This window comes from Halichoerus grypus, chromosome 11 (assembly GCF_964656455.1).
Source record: "Halichoerus grypus chromosome 11, mHalGry1.hap1.1, whole genome shotgun sequence".
Taxonomy (NCBI): Eukaryota; Metazoa; Chordata; class Mammalia; order Carnivora; family Phocidae; genus Halichoerus; species Halichoerus grypus.
Window position 1 is genome coordinate 51,047,744 of NC_135722.1, and position 26,325 is coordinate 51,074,068.

The following is a 26,325-nucleotide window of genomic DNA, read 5'->3' on the forward strand; positions in this document are numbered from 1 at the left end:
AGAATTTCAAGGAGGAACGCATGTAGTCAGCCATATTGTACTGCAGGGGCACCTTCTTCTTGCCTCTGTTTCACATTGGGTATAAGAGACTAAAGGAGGAATAACAGATACTAGATGTGACATGGTTACTCTTCCATTCCTTATCCGTGGCAGGTGTTTTGTTGTTTTATTTAAGTGGGCTCGTGGAGCCCAACACAGGGCTTGAACTCACGACCCTGAGATCAAGACCTGAGCTGAAGTCAAGAGTTGGACACTTAACTGACTGAGCTACCCCAGGTGCCCCATAGCAGGTTTTTTTTTTTTAAGATTTTATTTATTTATTTGACAGAGAGAGACACAGCAAGAGAGGAAACACAAGCAGGGGAAGTGGGAGAGGGAGAAGCAGGCTTCCCACGGAGCAGGGAGCCTGGTGCGGGGCTCGATCCCAGGACCTTGGGATCATGACCTGAGCCGAAGGCAGACGCATAACGACTGAGCCACCCAGGCGCCCCAGCAGATGTTTCTAATAGGTGGTTTCTTTCTCTTTTAAGTTTAAATGTGGCCTGGGGATACTTCTCCACACAGTACTTTGAGGTAGCCACTACTAGTTGAACAGGTATGCCCTGTGAGTTGATACATTCACAGCGCAAAAGCATAGCAGAATGAATAAGTTAGCCAGCTATCAATATTTCACAAAGGGAAAGTTGTGGGGGGGCACCTGGGTGGCTCAGTCGTTATGCGTCTGCCTGCAGCTCGGGTCATGATCCCAGGGTCCTGGGATCGAGCCCCACATCAGGCTCCCTGCTCTGCGGGAAGCCTGCTTCTCCCTCTCCCACTCCCCCTACTTGTGTTCCCTCTCTCACTGTGTCTCTCTCTGTCAAATAAATAAATAAAACCTTTAAAAAAGGGGGGGGGAAGTTGGGGGGTATTGAAATATTTAACCATAACAATGTAAAATGCAATCTAACATGCTAATTCAAAAGAGATGTGACTGTTTACTTGAAACCATACATTAGGACATTTTTTTTTTTAAAGATTTTATTTATTTGAGAGAGCGAGAATGAGAGAGAGAGCACATGAGAGGGGGGAGGGTCAGAGGAGAAGCAGACTCCCCGCTGAGAGGGAGCCCGATGGGGACTCGATCACGGGACTCCAGGATCATGACCCGAGCTGAAGGCATTCGCTTAACCAGCTGAGCCACCCAGGCGCCCCAGGACATGTTTTTAAAAAAGAAATAGTTGGCCAGTGTGAAATCCGATTCCTCTTAAATTGGTGATTAGGATGTCACTTACTATTAAATATTGGCAGATAACTTTATTGCTTACTGACATTTCTGCACCCTATGTATAACTTCTTGAGAAGTAATATCTCTCTTTGAAAAATATATTCCTTAGATAACAGTTAAATTCACTTTTTTTTAAAGATTTTATTTATATATTTATTTGAGAGAGAGAAAATGAGAGGGAGAGAGCACATGAGAAAGGGGGGAGGGTCAGAGGGAGAAACAGACTCCCTGCTGAGCAGGGAGCCCGATGCGGGACTCGTTCCCGGGACTCCAGGATGATGACCTGAGCTGAAGGCAGTCACTTTACCAACTGAGCCATGCAGACAGCCCCAGTTAAATTCACTTTTATGTAATTTTTTGAAATTCAGCTTTTTGGAAAAGTAAGGCAATCAGGATTTATTCTAAAAAATAATCAACATGCCTACTAATTTTTCTAAATTACTGGGCAAAATTTTATAATAATCTGTTTGGTTGCTCTAATAGGATCATTTTTATGTTTTGAACTTTTTGGTGTTATATAGGTGTTTGTCTTAATGTATGTAGATAAAATATACTGTGACCACTTTTGTTGAAGTCTGTTGTGATGTTTTCAGAAAGACAGGTTCATTCAGCATGGAGTCTTATCAAGAAAGGAGAAATGAGATAAAATTTATGATGAAATAGAGTACTATTTCTTTTCACTTGTCTTCCAGGTTTGCCCAACAAGAACTTTATAGACGCTTAGCTGACAAAGAGATTCAGATTTTGTTTCACTTCAAAGTTGGAAGCCTAGAATTATGTATGTGTCTGTATGAAGCAGGTTTGAAGGTACCTGGTCGGGAGATAGGAAAGATAGAAAATTTGAGGATGTGAAAGTAATGCTCCTATGGTGCCAAAGCCCAATTCCAAAATATCTTACAGATTCTTAAATTCTTAACTGTTGCCATCTCATTTTTCTTTCTAATTTACAGATTTTGGAACAAGTACTGGCAGTGGGGGACTTTTTGGTACTACAAATACAACCTCCAATCCTTTTGGTAGCACATCTGGCTCCCTCTTTGGGCCAAGTAGTTTTACAGCTGCTCCTACTGGGACCACTATTAAGTTTAATGTAAGTCTTTTCTTCCAGTCTTTGTGGAATATATTACTCTTCCATTTGTATATCTCTTTGCAGGATGAATGGTAAAATTTCTCCTTTTTCCAGTTATGCACAGTTTAGTCTCACTCTTCTTGAAAGATGTGTTAAGAACAAAATCTGTAAATATTTATATAGTAGGTGGGAAAGTCATGAAACATAAATCTTGATTATGTGTATTTGAATCATGCTCAGTCCACCCAAATTTATATTCACAAGGTTGATTACAATAGGTAGTATGAGGTTGAACTTGTATTTACTGCATTCATAACTTGGCTCTGAATGATCAGCATTCCTTATAAAGGAATGAGGGAGCAAACTAAAAAAAATTATTGAAAATAGGGCCTCTTTCAAGACAAAATCAGAGAGGGAGACAAACTATAAGAGACTCTTAATCATAGGAAACAAACTGAGGGTTGCTGGAGGGGAGGGGGATGAGAGGATGGGGTAACTGGGTGATGGACAGTAAGGAGGGCACATGATGTAATGAGCACTGGGTATTATATAAGACTGATGAATCACTGAACCTCTACCATCTGAAACTAATAATACACTATATGTTAATTAATTGAATTTAAATTAAAAAAAGAGTCTTTAAAAAGAACAGGGCCTCTTTAAGGAGATATATAGAATAACTCATCAATATTCTGTGTTCCAATGAAAAATAAAACTTCTCTTGATGAAATGGCAAAATGGGGCAATAGAGTTTGATGTTTTCCTGGCTATTTTTTTTTTTTTTTTTTTTTTTAAAGATTTTATTTGTTTATTTGACAGAGAGAGACACAGCGAGAGAGGGAACACAAGCAGGGGGAGTGGGAGAGGGAGAAGCAGGCTTCCCGCAGAGCAGGGAGCCCGACGCGGGGCTCGATCCCAGGACCCTGGGATCATGACCTGAGCCAAAGGCAGACGCTTAACCGACTGAGCCACCCAGGCGCCCATGTTTTCTTGGCTATTTTGAGAGAACTTGATAGAGGATTAGAGTGGAAGATTTATTAATGAAAATGTATGGAATACTACTTGATATAAGATACCACTTGATGTGATTGGTTGGGAGATACTTAGAATAGGCTGGAGGTACAGTTAGCCTAAAGAAAATCTGGCACAAAAAGGTCTTGGCTTAACTTCTTGTTAAAATTTACTCTAGGAAATGAAGAATTTCTTAGCCAAGGTGGCGAAGTCATAATTTAGAAACTGAACTTTATTTTATTTATTTATTTTTTATTTATTTATTTTTAAGATTTTATTTATTTGAGAGAGAGAGAGAGCATAAGCAGGGTGGAGGGACAGAGGGAGAAGGAGAAGCAAACTCCCCACTGAGCAGGGAGCCCGATGTGGGGCTCGGTCCCAGGACTCAGAGATCATGACCTGAGCCAAAGACAGATGCTTAACTGACTGAGCCACCCAGGTGCCTCAAAACTGAACTTTAGAATTTAGAAACATACTGAATTTAGAACCCTATATTTAATATAAACTTAAATATAAATGATAGTGAAAAATACTATGTGTTATCTCTTGGAAAGTACAATAATTGAGAAAACGACAATACATGTAGAAATCTTTAGTTACATATTGTGCCTTTTTCCTTATAAAGTTATAGGGAAAAAGCCAGGCTTCCATATTTCTTAAATGCAACAACTTATGAAGCAGACACTTCAAAAAATTAAATAAAATAAAGCAGACATTTTAGAGCAGGGTAGGGGGCAATTAAGCCTGAGTAATACAGGTTTAAATGTACATGTTGGGTAAATTGGATAAAGTTTTTCTTATGCAGGTAATCTTAACTGTACTTTATTTATTTCTTTTATTTCCTTTTTTTTTTTTAAAGATTTTATTTATTAGAGAAAGAGCACGAGCAGGGGGAAGGGGCAGAGGGAGAGGGAGAAGCAGGCTTCCTGCTGAGCAGGGAGCCAATGCAGGGCTCAATCCCAGGACCTTGGGATCATGACCTGAGCCAAAGGTAGATACCCAACCAACTGAGCCACCCAGGTGCCCCTTAAGTATATTTTAGTAGATAATTAGATGGCTTGGTTATGGGCTTAATATCTGTGATAACTATTACTGATACTGATTTATTTAGATAACCTTGATGTAAGGAGAGGAGAGATCAGAAATGCAGTATATTTAGTTAAGCACCCTTGAAACTATCTCATTTAGCAGAAGATCTACAGGACTAGTTACTATAGAGTTCAGTGGTTGAAGAATTGTGTCTGTGAGAGTAGGGATTTAGAGTTTGGACTTAAACATTTGCTTCAGACTTTCAAATTTGCCTTTATCTTCTTTTGCAGCCTCCAACTGGTACAGATACTATGGTTAAAGCTGGAGTTAGCACTAACATCAGTACCAAGCACCAGTGTATTACTGCTATGAAAGAATATGAAAGCAAGTCACTAGAGGTCAGTAAAATGCAATACAGAAATATCAGCCTAACCTTTTGATTCTATTGGAAAGCAGGTTTTAAAAATGTTTTGATTATTTTTAGGATCAAGTGGTTCACGTTGGGTTTATGTAAAAAACTAACAACCACATTTTTTTTTTTTTAAATAAGCTCTGTGCCCAATGTGGGGCTTGAACTCACGATCCCAACCGAGAATAAGAGCCACATGCTGTACTGATTGAGTCAGCCAGGCGCCCCACAGCCAAATTATTATTTTTTTAAAATTTTATTTACTTATTAGAGCATGCAAGCACAAGTGAGCAGGGGAAGGGGAGGAGCAAAGGGAGAGGGAGAAGCAGATTCCTGGCCGAACAGGGAGACTGATGCAGGGGTCAATCCCAGGACCCTGAGGTCATGACTCAAGCTGAAGGCAGACGCCTAACCAACTGAGCCACCCAGGTGCCCCCCCCAAATTATTTTTTTAAATTAATGTAGTATTTATACATATTTTAGGCAGGGCAATATTCAGCTTGTGAGTACTGGTATAGTTCTACTAGGTAGTCTATTGTAATAGATTTTATGTTGCTCACATTACACTGGGCAGTGTGTGTGTACATGGCATGCATGTTTTTTTTGTTTTTTGTTTTTGTTTTTTTTTAATGATTGCTTTTTTGGGGAATATTCCACAACTCTTTTTTTTTTTAAGATTTATTTATTTGAGAGAGAGAGTGTGCACATACAGAGGGAGAAGCAGACTCTCCACTGAGGAGGGAGCCCGATGTGGGGCTCAATCCCAGGACCTTGGGATCATGACCTGAGCTGAAGGCAGACGCTCAACCACTAAGCCACCTAGGCACACCCCATGCACATGTTTCTAATAAACTCATGAAAAATCATAAGTGTACCACATAGTAAGTTTTCACCAAGTGAACATACCCATGTAACCAGGATCCAGATTAAGTCACAGAGCATTACCAGCATTCCTGATATCCCCCATACGCCCTGCCTCCCTAGTCACGATTTCCGCCCCCTTCTAAAGGTAACCACTATCATGATTGTCCATATTTTCCTCATTTCAGACTTTATATAGGTGAAATCTTGCATTACATACTTTCAAGTCTGTTTTTCCACATTGTGGGATTTATCCATGGTGTTTCATGAAGTTACAGTTTGTTCATTTTTTTTTTTTTTTTTAAAGATTTTATTTATTTGAGAGAGAGAGAGAGAGAGGGCCTGAGAAGGGGGAAGCGTCAGAGGGAGAGGCAGGCTTCCCGCTGAGTAGGGAGCCGGACATGGAACTCGATCCCAGCACTCCGGGATCATGACCTGAGCCAAAGGCAGTCGCTTAACCGACTGAGCCACCCAGGCGCCCCAGTTTGTTCATTCTTATTGGTGTGTGATAGTGTCTTGTAAATTTTGAGTGTCAACCCTGATTGTAACTGTTGCTTCCTCTGCATCCCAAACTATACTTGCTTTATTGGAAACACCCTGACTTGTGAGGCAAAACTGTTAATGTTAAACTTCATCCCTTCTTTCCCTAATTTTCTGAGACCCCCTCACCCCATCCCAGAATCCTTGATCTTTTTAGCTAATTTTTACATTTGGGGTGGGAATAGATAAAATTCTATAGCGTTCTACTAAAAGAAAGTACTACTGTTTACAAAAGAAAATTAAAATTAAGATTGGTTAGTCCTTTGGCCTGTAGTGTTAGTGATTACGGTATGGATCTTAATGTCCATTCTACACTATTGAAAGTGTTTTTCTGTAACAATATTAAGTTAATGTTCTGTAGTTTTCTGTTTTTTAGTCATGGTTCTTATGTGAACATGGAAATTGAATTCTAAATTTAAGTATTGTTTCCTAAATAATTTTTTTGGCTGCATGTAAAGATAGGAAATATGCTTTCCCTTCCTCTAGGAACTTCGTTTAGAGGATTATCAGGCTAACCGGAAAGGCCCGCAGAACCAAGTGGGAGCAGGTACCACAGCTGGCTTGTTTGGGTCTTCTCCAGCCACCTCCAGTGCGACAGGACTCTTCAGCTCCTCTACCACTAATTCAGGCTTTGCATATGGTCAGAACAAAACAGCCTTTGGAACTAGTAAGCACTTGGCACCATATTGAGGAGGGACAGACAACTGAAACATAATTGTCATTTTGTGATAAATGCTATGGAGAAGAATAATTCAGTGATGTTGGAGGAATAGAGTGATGTGTATGTGGGGATGGAGAGAAATAGAGTTTTAAATGAAGATGGTTAAAAAGGGCCTCGCTTTAATAAGGTAGCATTTGAACAGTGACCCCTCTGAAGAAGGCAAAGGATAAATCTGTACAAATTGCTGGGGAAGAACATTCCAGCCAGAGGAAGCTATAAGTCTAAAACCCTGAGTTTTTTCCCAAAGAGATAAGGACTAAGGGGAAGCATTGAGGGATATAGGGACTATATTTTATAGGACTTTGTGGGCCAGTGTTAAGATCTGAATTTTTGAGTTGGGAAGCCATTAGAAGTTGTAGAAAGAGAAGTCATGTGATTATGAGTGAAGGATCATCTGAAGCCTGCTCTATTAAATAGAGTAAATTGTGGTAGCTACATTTATGAGCATAGCATAACCTAGAGACTTGGGGAATCACTGTGTTGTATCAACTTAAGAAACTCAGGAAAAAGAAAAAGTAGGTTGTAAGGGGCAAGGGTGAAAACAGATCCGTTAGGAAAGCTATTACTTCATTCACATGAGAGATGATGGTGGGTTGGCTAAGGAGATGGAGGTGGTAAAAATGTCAGATTCTGGACCCAGTTTGAACATAGAACTGATGGGATTTGCTAATAGATTGCTTTGATGTGGAATGTGAAAGAGGGAAATCTAGGATGAGGACTAAATTCCTTTAATACAAATACTACTTTTGTATAGGTAATATATATGATAAAAAGTTCATGAGACACAAAAAAGTCTGTAACCAAAGTTATCTTCTTTCTCTCCCCTAGCTACCATTTTTTCCCCCATAGAAACAAGCTAAAGTTAGACTTTTTCGTGATCTTTTAGAGAGATTTATATACACCCACAAATACACAGATAAATATATGTTTAAGTGGCATTTAACATTCATTTCAATCCTGGTGTTCTGTGATGTAGCTTAGCCATATATTCATTATCAAGTACAATGTATTCTATGCTGGAATTATAAAGAGAAAGCCTCTGTTCTCAAGAAAAATTTAGTCTAACAGGGTTAAAATACACATACAGATTTTGAGTGTAGTGTGGTATCTTGTAAAATGGAAAGTTTTGGACTCACAAGAGGAAAATTACTTAGCCCAGCCAGGGTTCTTGGGGTCAGAATATTATTATAGGAATTAAAGTCTGAACGAAATCCAAGTTAGGTGAAAAAGGATGGGAAGTGAAATGTTTATCTAGTTTGAGTAGTGAATTAATGTAGGGTAATTTAGATGCATATTCAAGAATATTAAGGCTATTGCAGTAACTGAGTAACGTAAGGTTTGAGGGTTTTTTCCTCCATTTATTTTTACTTTCCTTTATTTTTTTCTTTCTGAAAGGTACCACTGGATTTGGAACAAATCCGGGTGGTCTCTTTGGACAACAGAATCAGCAGACTACCAGCCTCTTCAGCAAACCATTTGGCCAGGCCACAACCACCCAGAACACTGGCTTTTCTTTTGGTAATACCAGCACACTAGGACAGCCAAGCACCAGCACCATGGTAAGCAACCAGGCCCTTCGTTAATGCCACATCTTACATTCATGGGAGCTAAGTAATGAGGCTTCTAATGTCAAACTAGCAAGTTTTGTCTCTAGTAGTTCTTAAGGGTTGATGGTATGTAGTAAAGGAAAGAGCAAAATGTAAAAAATTAAAACCTAGATTCTAGTACAAGCTCTACTCTATACTCACTGAGAGGCTGTTGAGCAAGTTACCTCTTCTTTCTGAGCTGCTTAGTGTGCTGGAATTGGCCATCCTGAAGGCTACACCTTAGGACATTGGCTGTACCCATTCTGTAGAGTAATAGGAGAAAATACTTATAAATTACTGGCTGTATTTCAGAGTATTCTTTCATCTTGTTCCCTTAAGTGGGGTCAGGCAAAGGTGTGTAATTCATTAAAATAAATAAGGGAGCATTAAAACTCAGAGCCATATTGGATAATTGGTACTTCTGTGCAAAAAGCAAAAGAGGAAGTACTTAGAGTCACTACCAGTTTATTTCTAAGGACTCTTCTAGGGAAGAATAAAATTAAGATTAATAAGAGGTATGATTTATTGATTCGAATTCTTGGAATTTAATTGGCCTTTAAGTTAAAGATCCTTTATCTGATTAAAAAACAATTACAGCCAGACCCCAAAATCTTAGAAATACTGGCAAACAAAATTCAATAACATTTAAAAGGATTATAACCATACCATGTGGGATTTATCCCAGAATGTTGGTTCAACATAGAAAAATTAATAAACCAGAGAAATAAAAAAGGGATGCCTGGGTGGCTCAGTTGGTTAAGCTTCTGACTCTTGATCTCAGCTTAGGTCTTGATCTCAGGGTCATGAGTTCAAGCCCACATGGGGCAGGGGGGAGCGTGGAGCCCACTTAAAAAAAAAAAGGATAAAAGAAAAACAATAAAAAACAGAAACCACATGACCTCAGTAGGTACAGAAAAAGCGTTTGACACCTTTTCATGATAAAAACACTAAACAAAAAATAGAAAGGAACCCAGAATAGCCAAAATAATCTTGAGAAAGAAGAAAGCTAGAAGACTCACATGTCTCAATTTTATTTTATTTTATTTTTAAAGATTTTATTTATTTATTTGACAGAGACACAGCGAGAGAGGGAACACAAGCAGGGGGGAGTGGGAGAGGGAGAAGCAGGCTTCCTGTTGAGAGCGGGGCTCAATTCCAGGACCGTGGGATCATGACCTGAGCTGAAGGCAGACACTTAATGACTGATCCACCCAGGTGCCCCACATGTCTCAATTTTAAAGTTTAGTATAAAGCAATAGTAATCAAGACTGTGGTACTGACATAAGGCTAGACATATAGATCAGTGGAATAGAGTTGAGAGCCCAGAAATAAATCCTCAAATTTATAGACAAATGATTTGCAATAAAATATCAAAACAGTTCTCGATGGGGAAAGAATACTCTTCAACAGATGGTGCTAGGACAATTGATTTTTCTTTTTTCTTTCTTTTTAAAAAATTATTTATTTATTTTAGAGAGAGTTTGTGAGTGGGAGGGAGGGGGAGAAGCAGACTTCCTGCTGAGTGCAGAGCCCAACATGGGGCTCGATGCCACGACCCTAAGATCAGTACCTGAGCCAAAATCAAGATTTGGACACTCAACTGACTGAGCCACTCAGGTGCTCCTAGGACAATTGATTTTTTAATGCATAAAAATGCAGTTGGAAAAAAAAAATGCAACTGAACCCTTTTTTCCCACCACTGTAGCAGCTATACACAGTAACTCAAAATGGATCAAATACTTAAATATAAGAGCTGAAACTATAAAATTCTAACAAGAAAAGGAATTAGATAATTGTTTCTTAGAAATGACACCAAACGCAAAAGAAAAAAATATATTGGACTTTATCAAAATTAAAACTTGTGGGTCACAGGAATACCATCAAGAAAGAGAAAAGAACACCCACAGATGGTAGAAAATATTTATAAGTTTTATATTTTATGAAGGACTTGCATTCAGAATATATAAATAACTTTAATGATTCAATAAGGTGATAACCCATTAAAAATGGGCCAAAAACTTGAAGAGGTATTTCTTCAAAGAAGATAAACAAATGGCTAATGAGCACATGAAGAAATACTCAACTCTGGTACCAGGAATGTGCAAGTCAAAACCACAGTGAGACACTGCTTCATATCCACGAGGAAGGCATAAAAAACTAGATAGTAGTATTTTCAAAAATTTGGAGAAATTGGAAACCTTATACATTGCTGGTAGGAATGTAAGGTAATACAACCACTTTGGAAAGCAGTTTGGTGGTTCCTCAAAATGTTACACACAGAGTTACCATTTAACCCAGTAATTGCACACCTTGGTATTTCACCAACAGAAATGAAAACAAAAATTTGTACACAAATGATTATAACATAGCCAGAATGTAGAAACATCTCAAATGTCCATTAATGAATGAATTTAAAAAAATGTGTATTCATACAGTGGAATATTACTTGGCCATAAATGGAATGATAAATGTTAGAACGTGGTTGGGACCTTTTAAACATGCCAAGTTTAAACAAGCCATCCACAAAGGACCACATTTTATAGGATTCCATTCATACAAAATATTCAGAATGGACAAATCCATGGAAACAAAAAGTAGATTCGTGATTGATTGCCTAGGAATAGGGAATGATTCTTAATGGGCCTGGGGTTTCTTTTTGGAGTGATGAAACTGTTCTAAATTTAGAGAGTAGGGGTAATTGCATAAGTCTGAACATAGGGAAAAAAACCTAAATAGTGAACTTTAAATGGGTAAATTTTATGGTATGTGAATTATGTCTTAGTAAAGCTGTTTAAAAACACTGTGTTTGGAGCACTTGGGTGGGCTCAGTCACTTGGGTGGGCTCAGTCAAACCCGACGTGACTCTTGGTTTGGGCTCAGGTCGTGAGCTCAGGTATGTCAGATCGAGCCCCACATCAGACTTCATGCTCAGTGGGGAGTCTGCTTGAGACTCTCTTCCCTCTCCCTCTTCTCCCCACCTCCCTACCCCCCACATGGGCTCGCACGTCCTCTCTCTCTCGGTCTCAAATAAATAAATCTTTAAAAACAAACAAAAAACCCAACACTGTTGAATTCTCAGTTCAGTAATAATAGTCCATTAGTGCAGTATTTTTTTTGTTGTCGTTAACTAATGCAAAAATAAAATACCTTCTTAAACATTGGATATGAACTTTGCTTATTTGAAATGAGTGTAGTGTTTGTTTTTTTTTTAAAGGTTTTATTTTTATTTGACAGAGACACAGCGAGAGAGGGAATACGAGCAGTGGGAGTGGGAGAGGGAGAAGCAGGCCTCCCGCCGAGCAGGGAGCCCAATGCGGGGCTCGATCCCAGGACCTGGAATCATGACCTGAGCCGAAGGCAGCCACTTAACGACTGAGCCACCCAGGCACCCCATGAGTGTAGTTTCTTTTCTCAAATTAAGACGACTTTGGGATGCCTGCGTTGCTGGGTTGCTGGGTTAAACATCTACCTTCAGCTCAGGTCGTGATCCCAGGGCTCTGGGATCAAGTCCCTCATCAGGCTCCTTGCTCAGCGGGGAGCCTGCTTCTCCCTCTGCCTGCCGCTCCCCCTGCTTGTGCTCTCTCTCTCTCTGACAAATAAATAAAATCTTTACAAAAAAAGACTTTAACTTTACACTCCTGCCTCTGTCCAGATTGATTATTTCTTCTGATTGTTTTCAGTTACTTGATTCAAAATCCATTCCACAGCTCAGTATTGATTAGTTCTTTCAGCATAACTATCTGAAAATGAAGCATTCTGTCATATTGTTTTGTTTTCAGTGTTGCAACCCTGCTGTTTCTTAGAGCATAAGAGTTAGTATAAAGTCTTATTAGCTGCCCAGGACCTTGGAACTCATTGGGCTTAGATGTAGGTATGAATTTCTGGTCCTGTCACTCAGGAGCTGTGACATCTTGGGCAAGTTTTTAACTGCCCCGAGGTGGGATTTTTGTTTTGTTTTGTTTTTAAAGATTTTATTTATTTATTTGACAGAGACACAGCGAGAGAGGGAACACAAGCAGGGGGAGTGGCAGAGGGAGAAGCAGGCTCCCCGCGGAGCAGGGAGCCCGACGCGGGGCTCGATCCCAGGACCCTGGGATCATGACCTGAGCCGAAGGCAGATGCTTAACGACTGAGCCACCCAGGCGCCCCTGTTTTGTTTTTTTAAATGGCCCTCCTCATCTGGGTTGTTGTGAAGAAAAGAAATGCTCTGTGTATTTAGCATAATATATATCAAATAAACTTTTTTAAAATGGCAACTATTATTAATCTAAGACTCTTAAAGAAAACAGACTGTTGTAGGATATCTTTTAATGTACATTACTTTTTGCAGGGTTTATTTGGAGTGACCCAAGCCTCACAGCCTGGAGGTCTTTTTGGGACAGCTACAAACACCAGCACTGGGACAGCATTTGGAACAGGAACAGGTCTCTTTGGGCAGCCCAACACTGGATTTGGTGCTGTTGGTTCGGTAGGTTTTTACAGTTGACTCTAATTTGAAGATGTGTATACATTTGTTAAAGGAATTTCTAAGAAAGATTTAATTATCTTTCAAGTGTTTTTACTGGATACATTATATGACTTGATACTGATATAACTAAAGCTATTTGGTGCAAAAAAGAATAACCAGGTAACTTCAGTAGGTTAATTTTCAAGTAGTAAGTTCTTTTTAAAACTTCTTTGCCTCAATGCTTATGTACAGTTTACTTCTGATAGCAAAATATCACTCCAGTTGGTTAAATTGAGTCTAAATTGAAGTGCTTTCATTCTTAAAATCGGGTGATTTTTAATTCCTATATCTAACCTCTTTTTGGGGTGATAAGTCGGTATGATACTTGAGAAGTAAACATTCTAAGTTGCTAAAATTGTTGGTGGTCTCATGGTTTTCATGCAATGGAGGCTTAACTGAATTGTGTTCCTTGTTAAGTCATTTAAGTAACCTATTTAGGAGTGCACTTGACCTAAAAATAATAGTAAATTCTGTATGGCCACTTAACTATGTGAGAATTAGTATGAAACAGCCAATCTGTATTATGTACCCATTAAAAAAAGCTTTGAACATGCTGTTGTGGTTAATTAAAAAAAAAGAAAAGAAAAATTCCAAAATGTGATTTTCATGGAAATTAAAATCTGTTATTTCCTAATTTTTCTTTGGGCAGCTAATTGGGATGAGAAATTGAGAAAATTATATAATGCTTCAAAAAGTTCTTTTTAATAACCACTTTATTGAGATATAATCCATATGCCATACAATTCACCCTTTCAAGGCTTATAATTCAGTGGTTTTTAGTTTACCAACAGACTGTGGAACTATCACCATAGTCAATTTTAGAACATACTCATCACCTTAATAAAAAGAAACCTCATACTCATTAGTAGTCACTTTTCATTTCTCCCTACCTCAGGCTTACTGTCTACAGATTTATCTATTCTGGACATTTCATATAAATGGAATCACATAATGTGTAGTCTTTTGTGACTGATTTCTTTTACTTAGCATAATGTTTTGAAGGCTCATCCATGTTCTAACATGTTTAAATTTTTTATTATAACTGTTTATACTGGCAAATTAAATATGTGATACTTTTCTGTTACCAGGTAAAGAAATATTTGATTACTTTATTGTTTTCTTTGCCCCACTGTAATACTGTGTTTGCTGAAGGGTTGCCGTTAACTTCTTAGGCTAGGAGCATGCTCTATAAAGTTAATTTTGCTCAGATTAGTATACTTTTCTGATAGTCTTTATTCACATTACACCTATTTTTTCATAAAAGTTATGACATCTTCTCTTGCTTACCTCATCCTCAATCCAGTTTACCTGAGGTAACCTCTATTTGTTGTTTGGAGTGTATCTTTATACTACTTAAAATTTTCCTGTGTTTTATTCTTTTTAGACCCTGTTTGGCAATAACAAGCTTACTACATTTGGAACCAGCACAACCAGTGCTCCTTCATTTGGTACAACCAGTGGCGGGCTCTTTGGTAACAAACCAACCCTGACTTTAGGAACCAATACAAACACTTCCAATTTTGGTACATATAAAAAGCAGGTTTGGCTCTCTTAAAGTTACACTGACTATACCACACATCATTCTCCTGATTCATATGATTGGGAATATTTAAAAATTCTCAGGTAAGCTGTGGCTTGATGTGAGGTACCAGAGGGAAAGATTTAAAATCATAGACTTGGGTTGACATACTTAGAAAAGTTGTAAATTGCCTTACCTCATTATTAGTCTCTTAATTGCCTGCTTTGGATAAAATGGGCCATTCAACACATGCAGTGGTACCTTGTAGAAAATTGCTTCTCTAATGGAGATAGATTTTTTCCAAAATAAGGAAATAGATTTTCTTTAGATTACCTCACCGGTAGTTGAGAAACCAGAAATGAAACCCATTCGGTTGAAAGAACACATTGTTTTAGGCCAGGTTTCAAACAGGGAAGTAGTGTACAAATGAGATTTGATGATTTTTTTTTAATGTTTTTTGTTGTCATTTTTGTTTTGATTTTTAGTTGTATTTTGAGATTTCATAATTTTTTTTTGAGATTGCGCGATTCTTACTGAAAATTGGAGCTTTCCCTCAAGCTGCAAAAGTATATTTTTGATTGCATGTTCATTTTTAAAAATTTGGAAAATACAGATTAGATTGAATAATAATTAAAAAATAACCCTAAACCACTATTCAGGGATATGTTGGAAAAATTAAACTTGTTTAATAGAAACACTGTATTATTCTAAATGTCTTTAATAATTTGTGTTAGATAACGAAAGTTCATTTCATGACCAATATCTGTTAAGGATTTTATGTGCCAGATATATTATTAGGCACAGGGAGTATTTAGTGTGAAATGAATGAAAAGATGGTTATTGGAGTGCCTGGCTGGCTCAGTTACAGAGTTTTACAGTTTTTCAGTGTTTTTGAATGGTCTTATAGTGTACTAGAGAAAGAGACTACATTAAGAATCTGTTAGAAGGTGATATGTTTTTACAGAAATGCATATGTGAAAGAAATAGGTACCAATTCCTAAATTTTTGTACTTAATTTTATTAATTAATTATTATTTTTAAAGATTTTATTTATTTGATAGAGATCACGAGCAGGGGAAAGGGCAGAGGGAGAAGCAGACTCCCCGCTGAGTAGGGAGCCTGATGTGGGACTCGATCCCAGGACCCTGGGATCATGACCTGAGCTGAAGGTAGACACTTAACCAACCAAGCCACCCAGGCGCCCTTATTTATTTTTTTAATGAAGATTTTATTTATTTATTTATTTATTTATTTGAGAGAAAGAGAGAGGGAGAAGGAAGCTCCCCACTGAGCATGGAGCCTGGTGTGCAGCTCTATCCCAGGACCCTGGGATCATGACCTGAGTCGAAGGCAGACGCTTAATCGACTGAGCCACCCAGGCGCCCTCGATTTGATTTTTTAAAAGATTTATGTATTTATTTTAGAGAGAGAACATGAGCGCGGGGAGAAGGGTGTTGAGGGAGAGGGAGAGAGAGTCCCCAAGCAGACTCCGTGCTGAGCGACCCAGAGATCATGACCTGAAGTGAAACCAAGAGTTCACGCTTAACTAACTGCACCACCCAGGTGCCCCTTTAATTTGATTTTTTTAACCTTTTTTGTTGTGTTGCTCACTCACTCCTAGTAGTGATTATCATTTCAACTATTAATTCTTTTTGATTATGAAAGAGTGGTTTTGAGGCATTGGGCTTGGTTAGCATGGGTATCTATTTTGAGTACTTGTTTATTTTATAAAATTAAGATGGGAAAGATACTTAAAGGTTAAATTAGAGTTTTTCAGTCTTTTTTCATCACTGTCACTCCTTCCCCCAAAAGCTTTGTAATCTTCTTCTCACCCTGTGAGATTTTAATACCGCATGTGTTCTGTTTATCTGTTTATGTACTGTGGCCCTTTGGAGGGCCATAAGCCATTGTATAGCTATGATTCATTTAGCCCCTCAAGAACCAATTTTCCCTTCCTTTGAAAATGCGTGTTTTTTGGTGCATGCTTCATGCTCAGAAAAAAACCAAACATTGTTTTTAGGTGGGTGCTTATATAGGCTAAAGTGATAAAATGGGCTAGACTTCTGAAATATGCTTGATGTTCTTCATCATTGCAAATTTCTGATTTGTTTGGAGATTTTGTTGTTGTTGTATAAATACATTTATATTCATGTTTGATGTTTTGAAAGTGAAAGATTTCATTTTTATCCAATATGCCTCACTAGCTTATGTGATGAATCTTAATTGTTCTAATTTTTTTTCCTTTTTTAATCCCCAGTTTTGACCTAGTGCCTGGCATAGAATAGGTACTCACTAAAACTTGGTTAAATGAATTAATGAGTGAATAAATGGGGCCCTAAGAGTAAGGATTCCTTCTAAGTCAGATGGGGGTTGCATGGTAGCAAGTTTTGTTCTACTCTTGGGTGAATTTAACATCCCATTACTACCCTTGAGGGATCCTATCTAAGTAAGGCTTTCTTTGATATTCTTGTTTTCTTGGGAAGCTGTCAACTTTGAGTTTGTGGACAGAGTCTTCTGATTTGGAAATAAGCCATATAACAAATCTGGAAATGGGGTAAGATTATACAAAGATTTAGAGCATCATTATATTGTTAGTCACACATCCATTACGGGATTTTGTTTCATTTGGCTGCTGATTAATTCACAGAGTTAAAGGTTGGGGTACCTGCTGCTACAGTTGGTGTTGAGATCCTTAAGTCATTCTTCAGAGTCATCAGCTTATTTTCTTAGTAAATGATTATTCCTGGGAGGGACGGGTTTAAGATTAAATGAGTATAAGATAGTGTCTGAATTTCCGAATGAATGGAGGAGTAGAATTGTTTCAGGAGAGGAATTACAGACAGTATGTCAACACTTGTGAGCAACAGTTTAAAAAGATTGCTTCTGGGACGCCTGGGTGGCTCAGATGGTTAAGCGTCTGCCTTCCGCTCAGGTCATGATCCCAGCCCACATCAGGCTACCTGCTCAGTGGGGAGCCTGCTTCTCCCTCTCCCTCTGCCTGCCGCTCCCCCTGCTTTTGCTCTCTCTCTATCTCTCTGACAAATAAATAAAATCTTTAAAAAAAAATAAAAATAAAAAGATTGATTCTTTGGGTATTGATAAGATGGTGCTGGGCAGTAAATCAGTGATTCTTCCATACTATATGGTTAAGTGGACAGTTAAGGAGCTATTTGTATACTTAAACATCTTTTTTTTTTAAAAGCTCATTTTTCTAAATTGCGATATAATTGAAATATAACGGTAGTTTCAGGCGTAGGACATATGATTTGGTATTTCTGCCGTATCATATAAGACTAGTTAACATGTTACTAACTTGTTAACATGTTAACAGTAAGACTAGTTAACATGTTACCGTACGTAGTTATACGTTTTTCTTGTGTGTATGATGAGAACTTTTAGGATTACTATTTTAGCAACTTTCAAATATGCAAGACGGTATTAACTATTGTCACCATGCTGTACATTACATCCCCATGACTTATTTATTTTATAATTGGAAGTTTGTACCTTTAGATCCCCTTTCACCCATTTCACCCATCCCCCCATCACCTTCTTCTGGCAACCACCAATCTATTGTCTGTATCTATAAGCTGTTTTTTTGTGTGTGTTTTATAAGATTACACATACAAGTGAGATCCTGCAGTATTTGTCTTTCTCTGTATGGCTTATTTCACTTAGCATAATGCTTTCAAATTCCATCCATGTTGTCACAAATGGCAAGATTTCATTGTCCATTACAGCTGAATAATAATAATCCATTATATGTATATATCACATCTTTATCCATTTATCCATCAATGGCTGTTTAGGTTATTTCCTGTATTTTGGCTATTGTAAATAATGCTGCAGTGAATATGGGGGTTCATGTCTTCCTGGGTTAGTTTTTTAGTTTTCTTTGGATAAATACCCAGAAGTGGGATTGTTAGATCATATGGAATCTATATTTTTAATTTTTTTGAGGACCCTCCATACTCTTTCCCACAGTGTCTACACCAATTTACATGCTCGCCAATGGTGCACCAAGGGTTCCCTTTTCTCCACATTTTTACCAACACTTGTTATTTTTTGTCTTTTTGATAATAGCCATTCTAATAGGTGTGAGGTGATACCTCGTTGTGGTTTTGATTTGCATTTCCCTGATGATTAATGATGTGGAGCATCTTTGCATATGTCTTTTGGCCATCTGTATGTCTTCTTTGTAAAGAGAACAACTCAGATCCTCTGCCCATTTTTAATTAGATTGTGTTTTTGCTACTGGATTGAGTTCTTTATGTATTTTGGATATTAACCTCTTATCAGATCTATGATTTGCAAATATTTTCCCCTATTCAGTAGGTTACCTTTTCATTTTGTTGATGGTTTCCTTTGCTGTACAGAAGCTTTTTAGTTTGATGTAGTCCCAGTTGTTTCTTTCTGCTTTTGTTGCCTTTGCTTTTGGTGTCACATCCAAAAAATCATTGCCAAGACAGATTTTTTTTTTAATTAACATATAATGTATTATTTGTTTCAGGGGTACAGGTCTGTGATTCATCAGTCTTACACAATTCACAGCGCTCACCGTAGTACATACCCTCCCCAGTGTCCATCACCCAGCCACCCCATCCCTCCCACCCCTCTCCACTCCAGCAACCCTCAGTTTGTTTCCTGAGATTAAGAGTCTCTTATGGTTTGCCTCCCTCTCTGGTTTTGGCCAAGACAGATATTAAGGAGCTTAATGCCCATGTTTTCTTCTAGGGGTTTTATACTTTCACGTCTTAGAGTTCAAGTCTTTAATTTTTGTTTATGGTGTAAGATGGTGGTCCAGTTTCATTCTTTTGCTGTCCAGTTTTCCCAGCACCATTAATTGGAGAGACTGTCCTTCCCTATTGTGTATGCTTAACTCCTTTGTTGTAAATTAATTGACCATTAATTAATCATCCTTAATTTTCATTTAAAAATTGTTTTGAAATAACAGAGTTGATCAACTTTTGTCAGTTAGAATCGGAGGAAATGTGTGGTATAAACAGTGTAAGTTGGGACTTATTTCCCTCGTGTGGGTTTGAGGTAGTTCACAAATATCTTATTTTCTGCTGTTTACTGGGCTGGAAGATCCTTTCTGGTTAAATTTTAACTCAAAAAGAAAAAGAGTATCTCCAAGTACATTTTTTCTGTTTTTTTCTCCTTCTTTAAAAAAAATTGTGCTTGAGTAGCAGTACTCCCATTTTGTGGCATAGCTATTAATTAGCACAATTGAAGAAAATTTTTAGTGAATGTATGATTTAAAATGTGTCAGATTATGTCAGATTCCATGCATTTTTAAGTGACATTAGAAATGTATTTTCAAGCTGTTTAAATTCTTTGCTTTCATTGAGATAATCCAGATATTGGCATGACTAACTATAACATTCTTAGTTGGTGATAGTGTCCTATATTTCAGGATACTCTCTTTACTCTGTTATCTTTCGTACTTGATCCCCTCCATGATACCTTTTAAAAAGACTTCTGAGTGTTCCATGAACAAGGTTTGCTGGCCAGTGATTGATTTTTTTTTTTTCCCCTCTTATCAAGAGATTAATGATGGGATGCCTGGCTGGCTCAGTCAGTAGAGCATGCAACTCTTTTCCTTTTATAAAGATTTATTTATTTATTTTAGAGAGAGTGTGTGCGCACGTGCACTCCATTGAGTTGGGGGAGGAGCAGAGGGAGAGAATCCTCAAGCAAACTCCCCTCCAAGTGCGGAGCCCAACGCAGGGCTTGATCCCACAACCCATGAGATGACCTGAGCCGAAATGAAGAGTCAGATGCTCAACTGACTGAGCCACCCAGGTGCCCCTGGAGCATGCAACTCTTGATCTCGGGGTCTTGAGTTCGAGCCCAATGTTGGGTGTAGAGATTCTTTAATGATTAAAATCTGTATTTAAAAAAAAAAAAGATTAATGATATGCTGATTGGATGTTTTGTTGATATTTAGCTACAAAAGGAGTGCAGAAACTTCGTGGACATATCTGAACAAAAGGGAAATAATAGCAATAATGCAGTAGAGGTGTCTTTTGGTGAAACCTGTGGATTTTCAAGGGGAATCATAGGATTTTCTCTAGATGGGAGGTCATAGTGAAGGAGGATGATTTCTTTAACTCTCCATCATCTCTGATAATGAAACAGTTCAACCCAAGAAAAGTTATTTATAGATTATTTTCTCTTTTAATATCAGCTAGTTAAGTCCTTGAGTGCTCCTATGAGTTGATTGAGTATGACACCATTAAATTTCCTCCTGTGTGATCAGCCAGCCACACATTACTGCCCATACAAGGTTCATCTGTTCAAAACCAAAGCTACTGTGGAGATTTTTTTTTTTTTTTTAAAGATTTTATCCATTCATTTGACACAGAGAGAGAGATAGCTAGAGGAGGAACACAAGCAGGGGGAGTGGGAGAGGGAGAAGCAAGCAGGCTTTCTGCTGAGAGCAGGGAGCCCGATGTGGGACTTGATCCCCGGACCCTGGGAGCATGACCCGAGCTGAAGGCAGACGCCTAACGACTGAGCCACCCAGGCGCCCTACTGTAGAGATTTTTATAGGTAAATTTCTATTAGCAAGAACCTTTAGCTTCAGTAAAGTGTCTTTGAGATTGTCTTATTTTTAATATATATATATTAAGGTTTATTTATTTAAGTAATCTCTACCCATTGTGGGGCTCAAATTCACGATGCTGAGATCAAGAGCCACGTGCTCTACTGACTGAGCCAGTTAGGCACCCCGACTGTCTTATTTTTAGTGAAAGTTTGAGGGAATGCATTTTTCTTCCATTAATTAGACATGAAAAATAGGTTTGAGGCTCTGAGTCTTACAAAGGGATTGTATATGCTCAAGCACAATCACTTTAATGGATATTATCCGGTATTGAATATTTCAAGTCTGAAACATAATTAAATAGGAAGATTTTGGGGTCTGTTTATAGGCATCAAAATTAAAATTCTTTAAAAAGGTTAAGTTAAGCTTACCATTTACAATTTCTAAATATTAATAACTGACAGGATGCAAAGCTTAGAGTCAGACTGCCTTTTTAAAAATTCCCTTGTATAGGAAATTGAGAGTTGTGTTAACAGTACAGTCCACTCATCTTTTGTCCTTCTAGGTTTTGGCACAAACACCAGTGGGAGTAGTATTTTTGGAAGTAAACCAGGACCTGGGACTCTGGGAACTGGGCTTGGTGCAGGATTTGGAACAGGTAAGGAACTGTACCATGAGATTTAGGAAGTAACACAGCTTGGCTTTCTAATTGCTGGAACTTAAGACCTCTGTTTGATCATATGCCTGGGAATAAGAGGACTAGATTTGCATTTTCACAAATGGACTTACAAAACATTCCCAGCAGTTTTGCTTTACCAGGTTTTAAAACATTTGGACGTTTTATCTTAAAAGTTATATGCTCCCTTTCTATAAAATGTTTTTTTTCTGATAGTCCTAGTCTATCTGGGATTTTTAGTATTTAATGTGAGACTTGTCATTATGATGGCATTATTAACTTTCAGTTCCCTTGTGCTGCCTTTGTAACAGGAAGGCATTTGAGACTTTGAACTGTTAATCAAGTAAGCTTTATTACCCTTATAGTAAGAGAGAGCAGTAAGAGCATTAGTTGAAGTAATTAGCAAATACTCTGAGGTTTTAATAAGGTCTGTGCATACCTCTCAGTTCTTTCCACCTTGATGTAGAGCTGTCATACCTTTGTCTCTGTTCCTACTATTGATAATTTATTTTTTAGTGCCTTTGAAGACATTGACCCTTCTGCCTGCCAAACTGTTTTAAGCAATATGAGAGTGGTAGTGGTCATAAATGAATAACAGCATGTACAGTTCCAACAAGGTTGTTAAAGCATATAGTTTTGTCTATTTCCCAAGTCATCTGACCATGGGTGTGTGGTCATTTAGTTGCAAACCATTTATTTCCATGGTCTCTGCTTCCACTATCCAGTTATCTGTTGTCTTTGCTACTAGGCTCTGATCACTTATCTTTCATCTCTCTCTCTCTCTCTTTTTTTTTTTTTAAGATTTTACTACTCAGCAATCTCTATACCCAATATGGGGCTTGAACCCACAACCCTGAGATCAAGAGTTGTAGTTGTATGCTCCACCAACTCAGCCAGCCAGGCACCCCTGTCCTTTCCTTTTTAATAGAACCTCATTTTATACTCTATGAACTATTTCCTTCCATTTTCTTTTTTAAATAAAAGATATAAGTGCTTTAAAAAAAATTCAGCAATACAGAAGTATGATAAGTCAACGTATATCAGTTGTGAAGTAACAGCTATTGAAAGTTTGGCATGTTCTTGTCAGACTCCTTTACATTTTACACGTTTTTTTCATTTTATACATTTTTCAAATGTGTACAAACACATACAGTTGTACACGTGTGTTTTATGTATTTTCTATTATCTTCTTAAATAGAAACCATATCCTACATGAGTGGTTTTTTTAAACCAAAGGCTGAGGTATGTTAGTTGGATGTAATAGTTATATAGTGGGCTGCAAACAGCATTTAAGGAAAAAAATAATAGAATGGGAAACTCATTTACAAAGTAAGGTTAAATATCATTTAATTTTTGTTTTAGTTGTGTGTGTGTGTGTGTTATGGGTCTCCGTGTATTTCATATTGTGTGCTACAGTCAAAAATGTTTCAAACTGAAAGCAACTGCCTTACATGGTATTCTGTATTTCATTTTTTCATTTCCCATGACATTTTGGGCATATAGTTTTTTCTTTGGTCAGTATATATATAGATCTGACTTATTCTTTAAAAATAACTGTTTGGTATTCCATTGTGTATATATGTGCGTATATACACATGACACATAAATACATACACATAACATAATTCAGTTTTCCCCTTTTAGTAGACATTTGAGTTATTTGATATTAGCAATGCAATAGTGAAGATCTTTGTTACATAATTTTGTATGTGTTAGTATTACTGTGGGATTGATCGTTGGAATTGGGTCAGAAGATACACACATTTTGAATTTTGGTCAGTCTTGCTAATTTGCCTTCCAAAAAGAATGCCAATTGAATTTTTGCTCTCATTGTATTAAAGTGCTCATTTTCCCCATACTTTTCCATATTGTTGGACTTTTTCATCTTTACATGCATGATAGTGGAAATTGGTGTATTCTGATTTGCACTTCACTGATTACTGATGAAGGATACCCTTATGTATGTTTACTGGCCATTTGAATCTTAATTCCTTATTCATAATATTTGATCATTGTTTCTTCATCTATTTTTGAGAGAGCTTTATATATTGTGGATATTAACTCTTTTGGGTTGTATGGTAGAGTTTTATTTGAACTTTTTAACTTATCCAAATTCTATCACATATATTTTACAAGAAATAAAAATTAAAAAGCTGTAGTTTTTTGTGTAGTGTGAACCCTAAACTTAAGCAGAATATGTCATCTGACATCAGTGTTCTTTTCTAATCCTGGAGGTAAAATTAGCTTTGGCGTGGGCAAATTACAAGCTTTTTCAAGGGTAGTTTTGACCAACCTAGACAGTTTGTGAACCATAAACCTAAAGCTCAGGTAAGACGCTACTTTAGTGTCTGTTACAGATATTTCCACCAAGTGTTTAAGTTTACCATTTAATTTTATGGTATCGTCATGTTCAAGTTTTATTTTATTTTTATTTTACTTTTTTTTAAGATTTTATTTATTTATTTGACAGAGAGAGACACAGAGAGGGAACACAAGCAGGGGGAGTGGGAAAGGGAGAAGTAGGCTTCCCGCGGAGCAGGGAGCCAGATGCAGGGCTCGATCCCAGGACCCTGGGATCATGACCTGAGCCGAAGGCAGACGCTTAACAACTGAGCCACCCAGGCGCTCCACATGTTTTATTTTTATGTGGTTAAAGTTGTCATTCTTTCCTTTTTGGCTTCTAGGTCTTGCAGGTTATTAGCAGTGCCTTCTCCTATAGTCCCAAGTTACATAATGTCGTATAGCTTTTTCTAATGCTATCATCATCTCTTCCATGATAATGTAATTTCTCAGCCTTTTTATTTATTTGAATATGTTCAGTTTTCCTTAAGTAATTCTACCTCAGAGACAACAGATAACATTTTTACTGCTGTAATATATCCCTCATTCATGCTTTGTTTGTATAAACTAAAACCCAAATACAATCAGTAAAGAATTTTACACCTCCAACCTTAGCAGCAATAGATCATGTAGGGAAATGAAAGTTCTGTGAACCACCATGCATACACTGTTGGAATTCTTTGATGGTCACCTCTGCTAAAGCAGACTTTAGGCTTTGAGAGCAGTGTGTCTTGAGATGTTATATGTAAATACCCACGTTCATGAACTCTGCATTTCATGGTATCATAAGTAGAATAGCACTGTAGCTTTGGGTGATGTCTTTTTGGGGCACTAGCTAAGTGGGTATTCTGTGCCCCTTTTTTTTGAGTGATGGAGATTCATACTCCTTTTATTTTGAGTGATAGAGATTCAGACTCCTACCTCAGCAAAGGTAAAATTTCCTATAACAAATTTTCCTATAAAACATTTTATGTTATTCTTTGGTGTGTGATATTTTCCCACCTGATGTGCTCGGACTAAGGAACACTCATTAAATCATGGGAGTATAAGTTCTGATTTGTCAGTGATACTAACTGTCATTGGCACTATCAATAGTATGGCATTTTCTCGGTAGTTACTTGGTAATATTAAGAAATTTTAGTTCTTGGGGCGCGTGGGTGGCTCAGATGGTTAAGCGTCTGCCTTCAGCTCAGGTCATGATCCCAGAGTCCTGGGATCGAGTCCCACGTTGGGCTCCCAGCTCAGTGGAGAGTCTGCTTCTCCCTCTCCCTCTGCCTCTGCCTCTCCACGTTCATGCTCTCTCTCTGTATCTCTCTGTCTCAAATGAATAAATAAAATCTTTAAAAAAAAAAAAAAGAAATTTTAGTTCTTAAAAATTTTCCATGAAGTAATAAGTTTAAGGGTACATGTAGTAAAGTTCATTGTTGCTAAGGTATACGCAGAAAAATTTACCCAAAGTAATAGATACCATAAATAAAATTAAATTTTAATGTTTATTAGAAGATCTCAAAAGGAATATAACCATTTTCGCTTTTCTCTTGAGTATCCTTGGAGTTTCTAGGGCCACTATTACCATGGTGCTCCCCATATATCTGCTTTATGATTCCTACAACTAATTATAAATACACCACATTTTATAAATTGACATCTTCCATCAGAGTGTCCCTGAACTTGTGGACTATTAGTAGGTCCTTTCATTAAGCATAAAAATTCATTTACATAATAGGAGATAGCTCTGGATAAAATGCGTATTTTTTTGTTAATAAATTGCAACAGTATGCAGACAGGTCACTTTATGACAGTCTCTTTCCAGGTCACCTGAACCTCCCAGTGCCTTTTTTATTCTTTTTTGGCTTATTGAAGTAACAGTGGTTTTTAGACTGTTTCATGGTTCTTCATCAAGGACTGCTACAAAGGTGAGGGAAATACACACCCATCCAGATGAGAAATTTTTGTCCATTTTTTTATTTTTTTAAAAAGATTTCATTTATTTGTGAGAGAGAGAGAGTGCGCACAACAGGGGGAGCAGGCAGAGAGAGAAGCGGGCTCCCCACTGAGCAAGGATCCTGATGTTGGACTTGATCCCAGGAACTTGGGATCATGACCTGAGCCAAAGGCAGATGCTTAACTGACTGAGCCACTCAGGCGTTCCTGTCTGTTTTATATATTTGGGTTTCTTCTAAGTTTTTGTTCAGGGGGTAAAGAGGTATTTGTTACCTGGAAAAATAAAGAATTCTGAAATTTGT

At 37.6% G+C, this 26,325-nt stretch overlaps 1 protein-coding gene across 8 annotated transcripts in view; it reads left to right on the forward strand.

The window, feature by feature from the left end:
• Positions 1–26,325, forward strand: part of NUP98 (nucleoporin 98 and 96 precursor) — a 122,075-nt gene that overhangs the window by 20,731 nt on the left and 75,019 nt on the right. For 4 of the 8 annotated variants that reach the window (XM_036119358.2, XM_036119365.2, XM_036119359.2 and 1 more), the window contains exons 5-11: positions 2,215–2,354; positions 4,664–4,771; positions 6,670–6,850; positions 8,300–8,463; positions 12,821–12,958; positions 14,382–14,520; positions 21,629–21,721. In XM_036119358.2, the coding sequence (XP_035975251.1) occupies positions 2,215–2,354; positions 4,664–4,771; positions 6,670–6,850; positions 8,300–8,463; positions 12,821–12,958; positions 14,382–14,520; positions 21,629–21,721 (963 nt within the window). The remainder of the gene's footprint in view (positions 1–2,214; positions 2,355–4,663; positions 4,772–6,669; positions 6,851–8,299; positions 8,464–12,820; positions 12,959–14,381; positions 14,521–21,628; positions 21,722–26,325) is intronic. The other 4 variants (XM_036119361.2, XM_036119367.2, XM_036119363.2 and 1 more) reach the window with 3 other exon arrangements.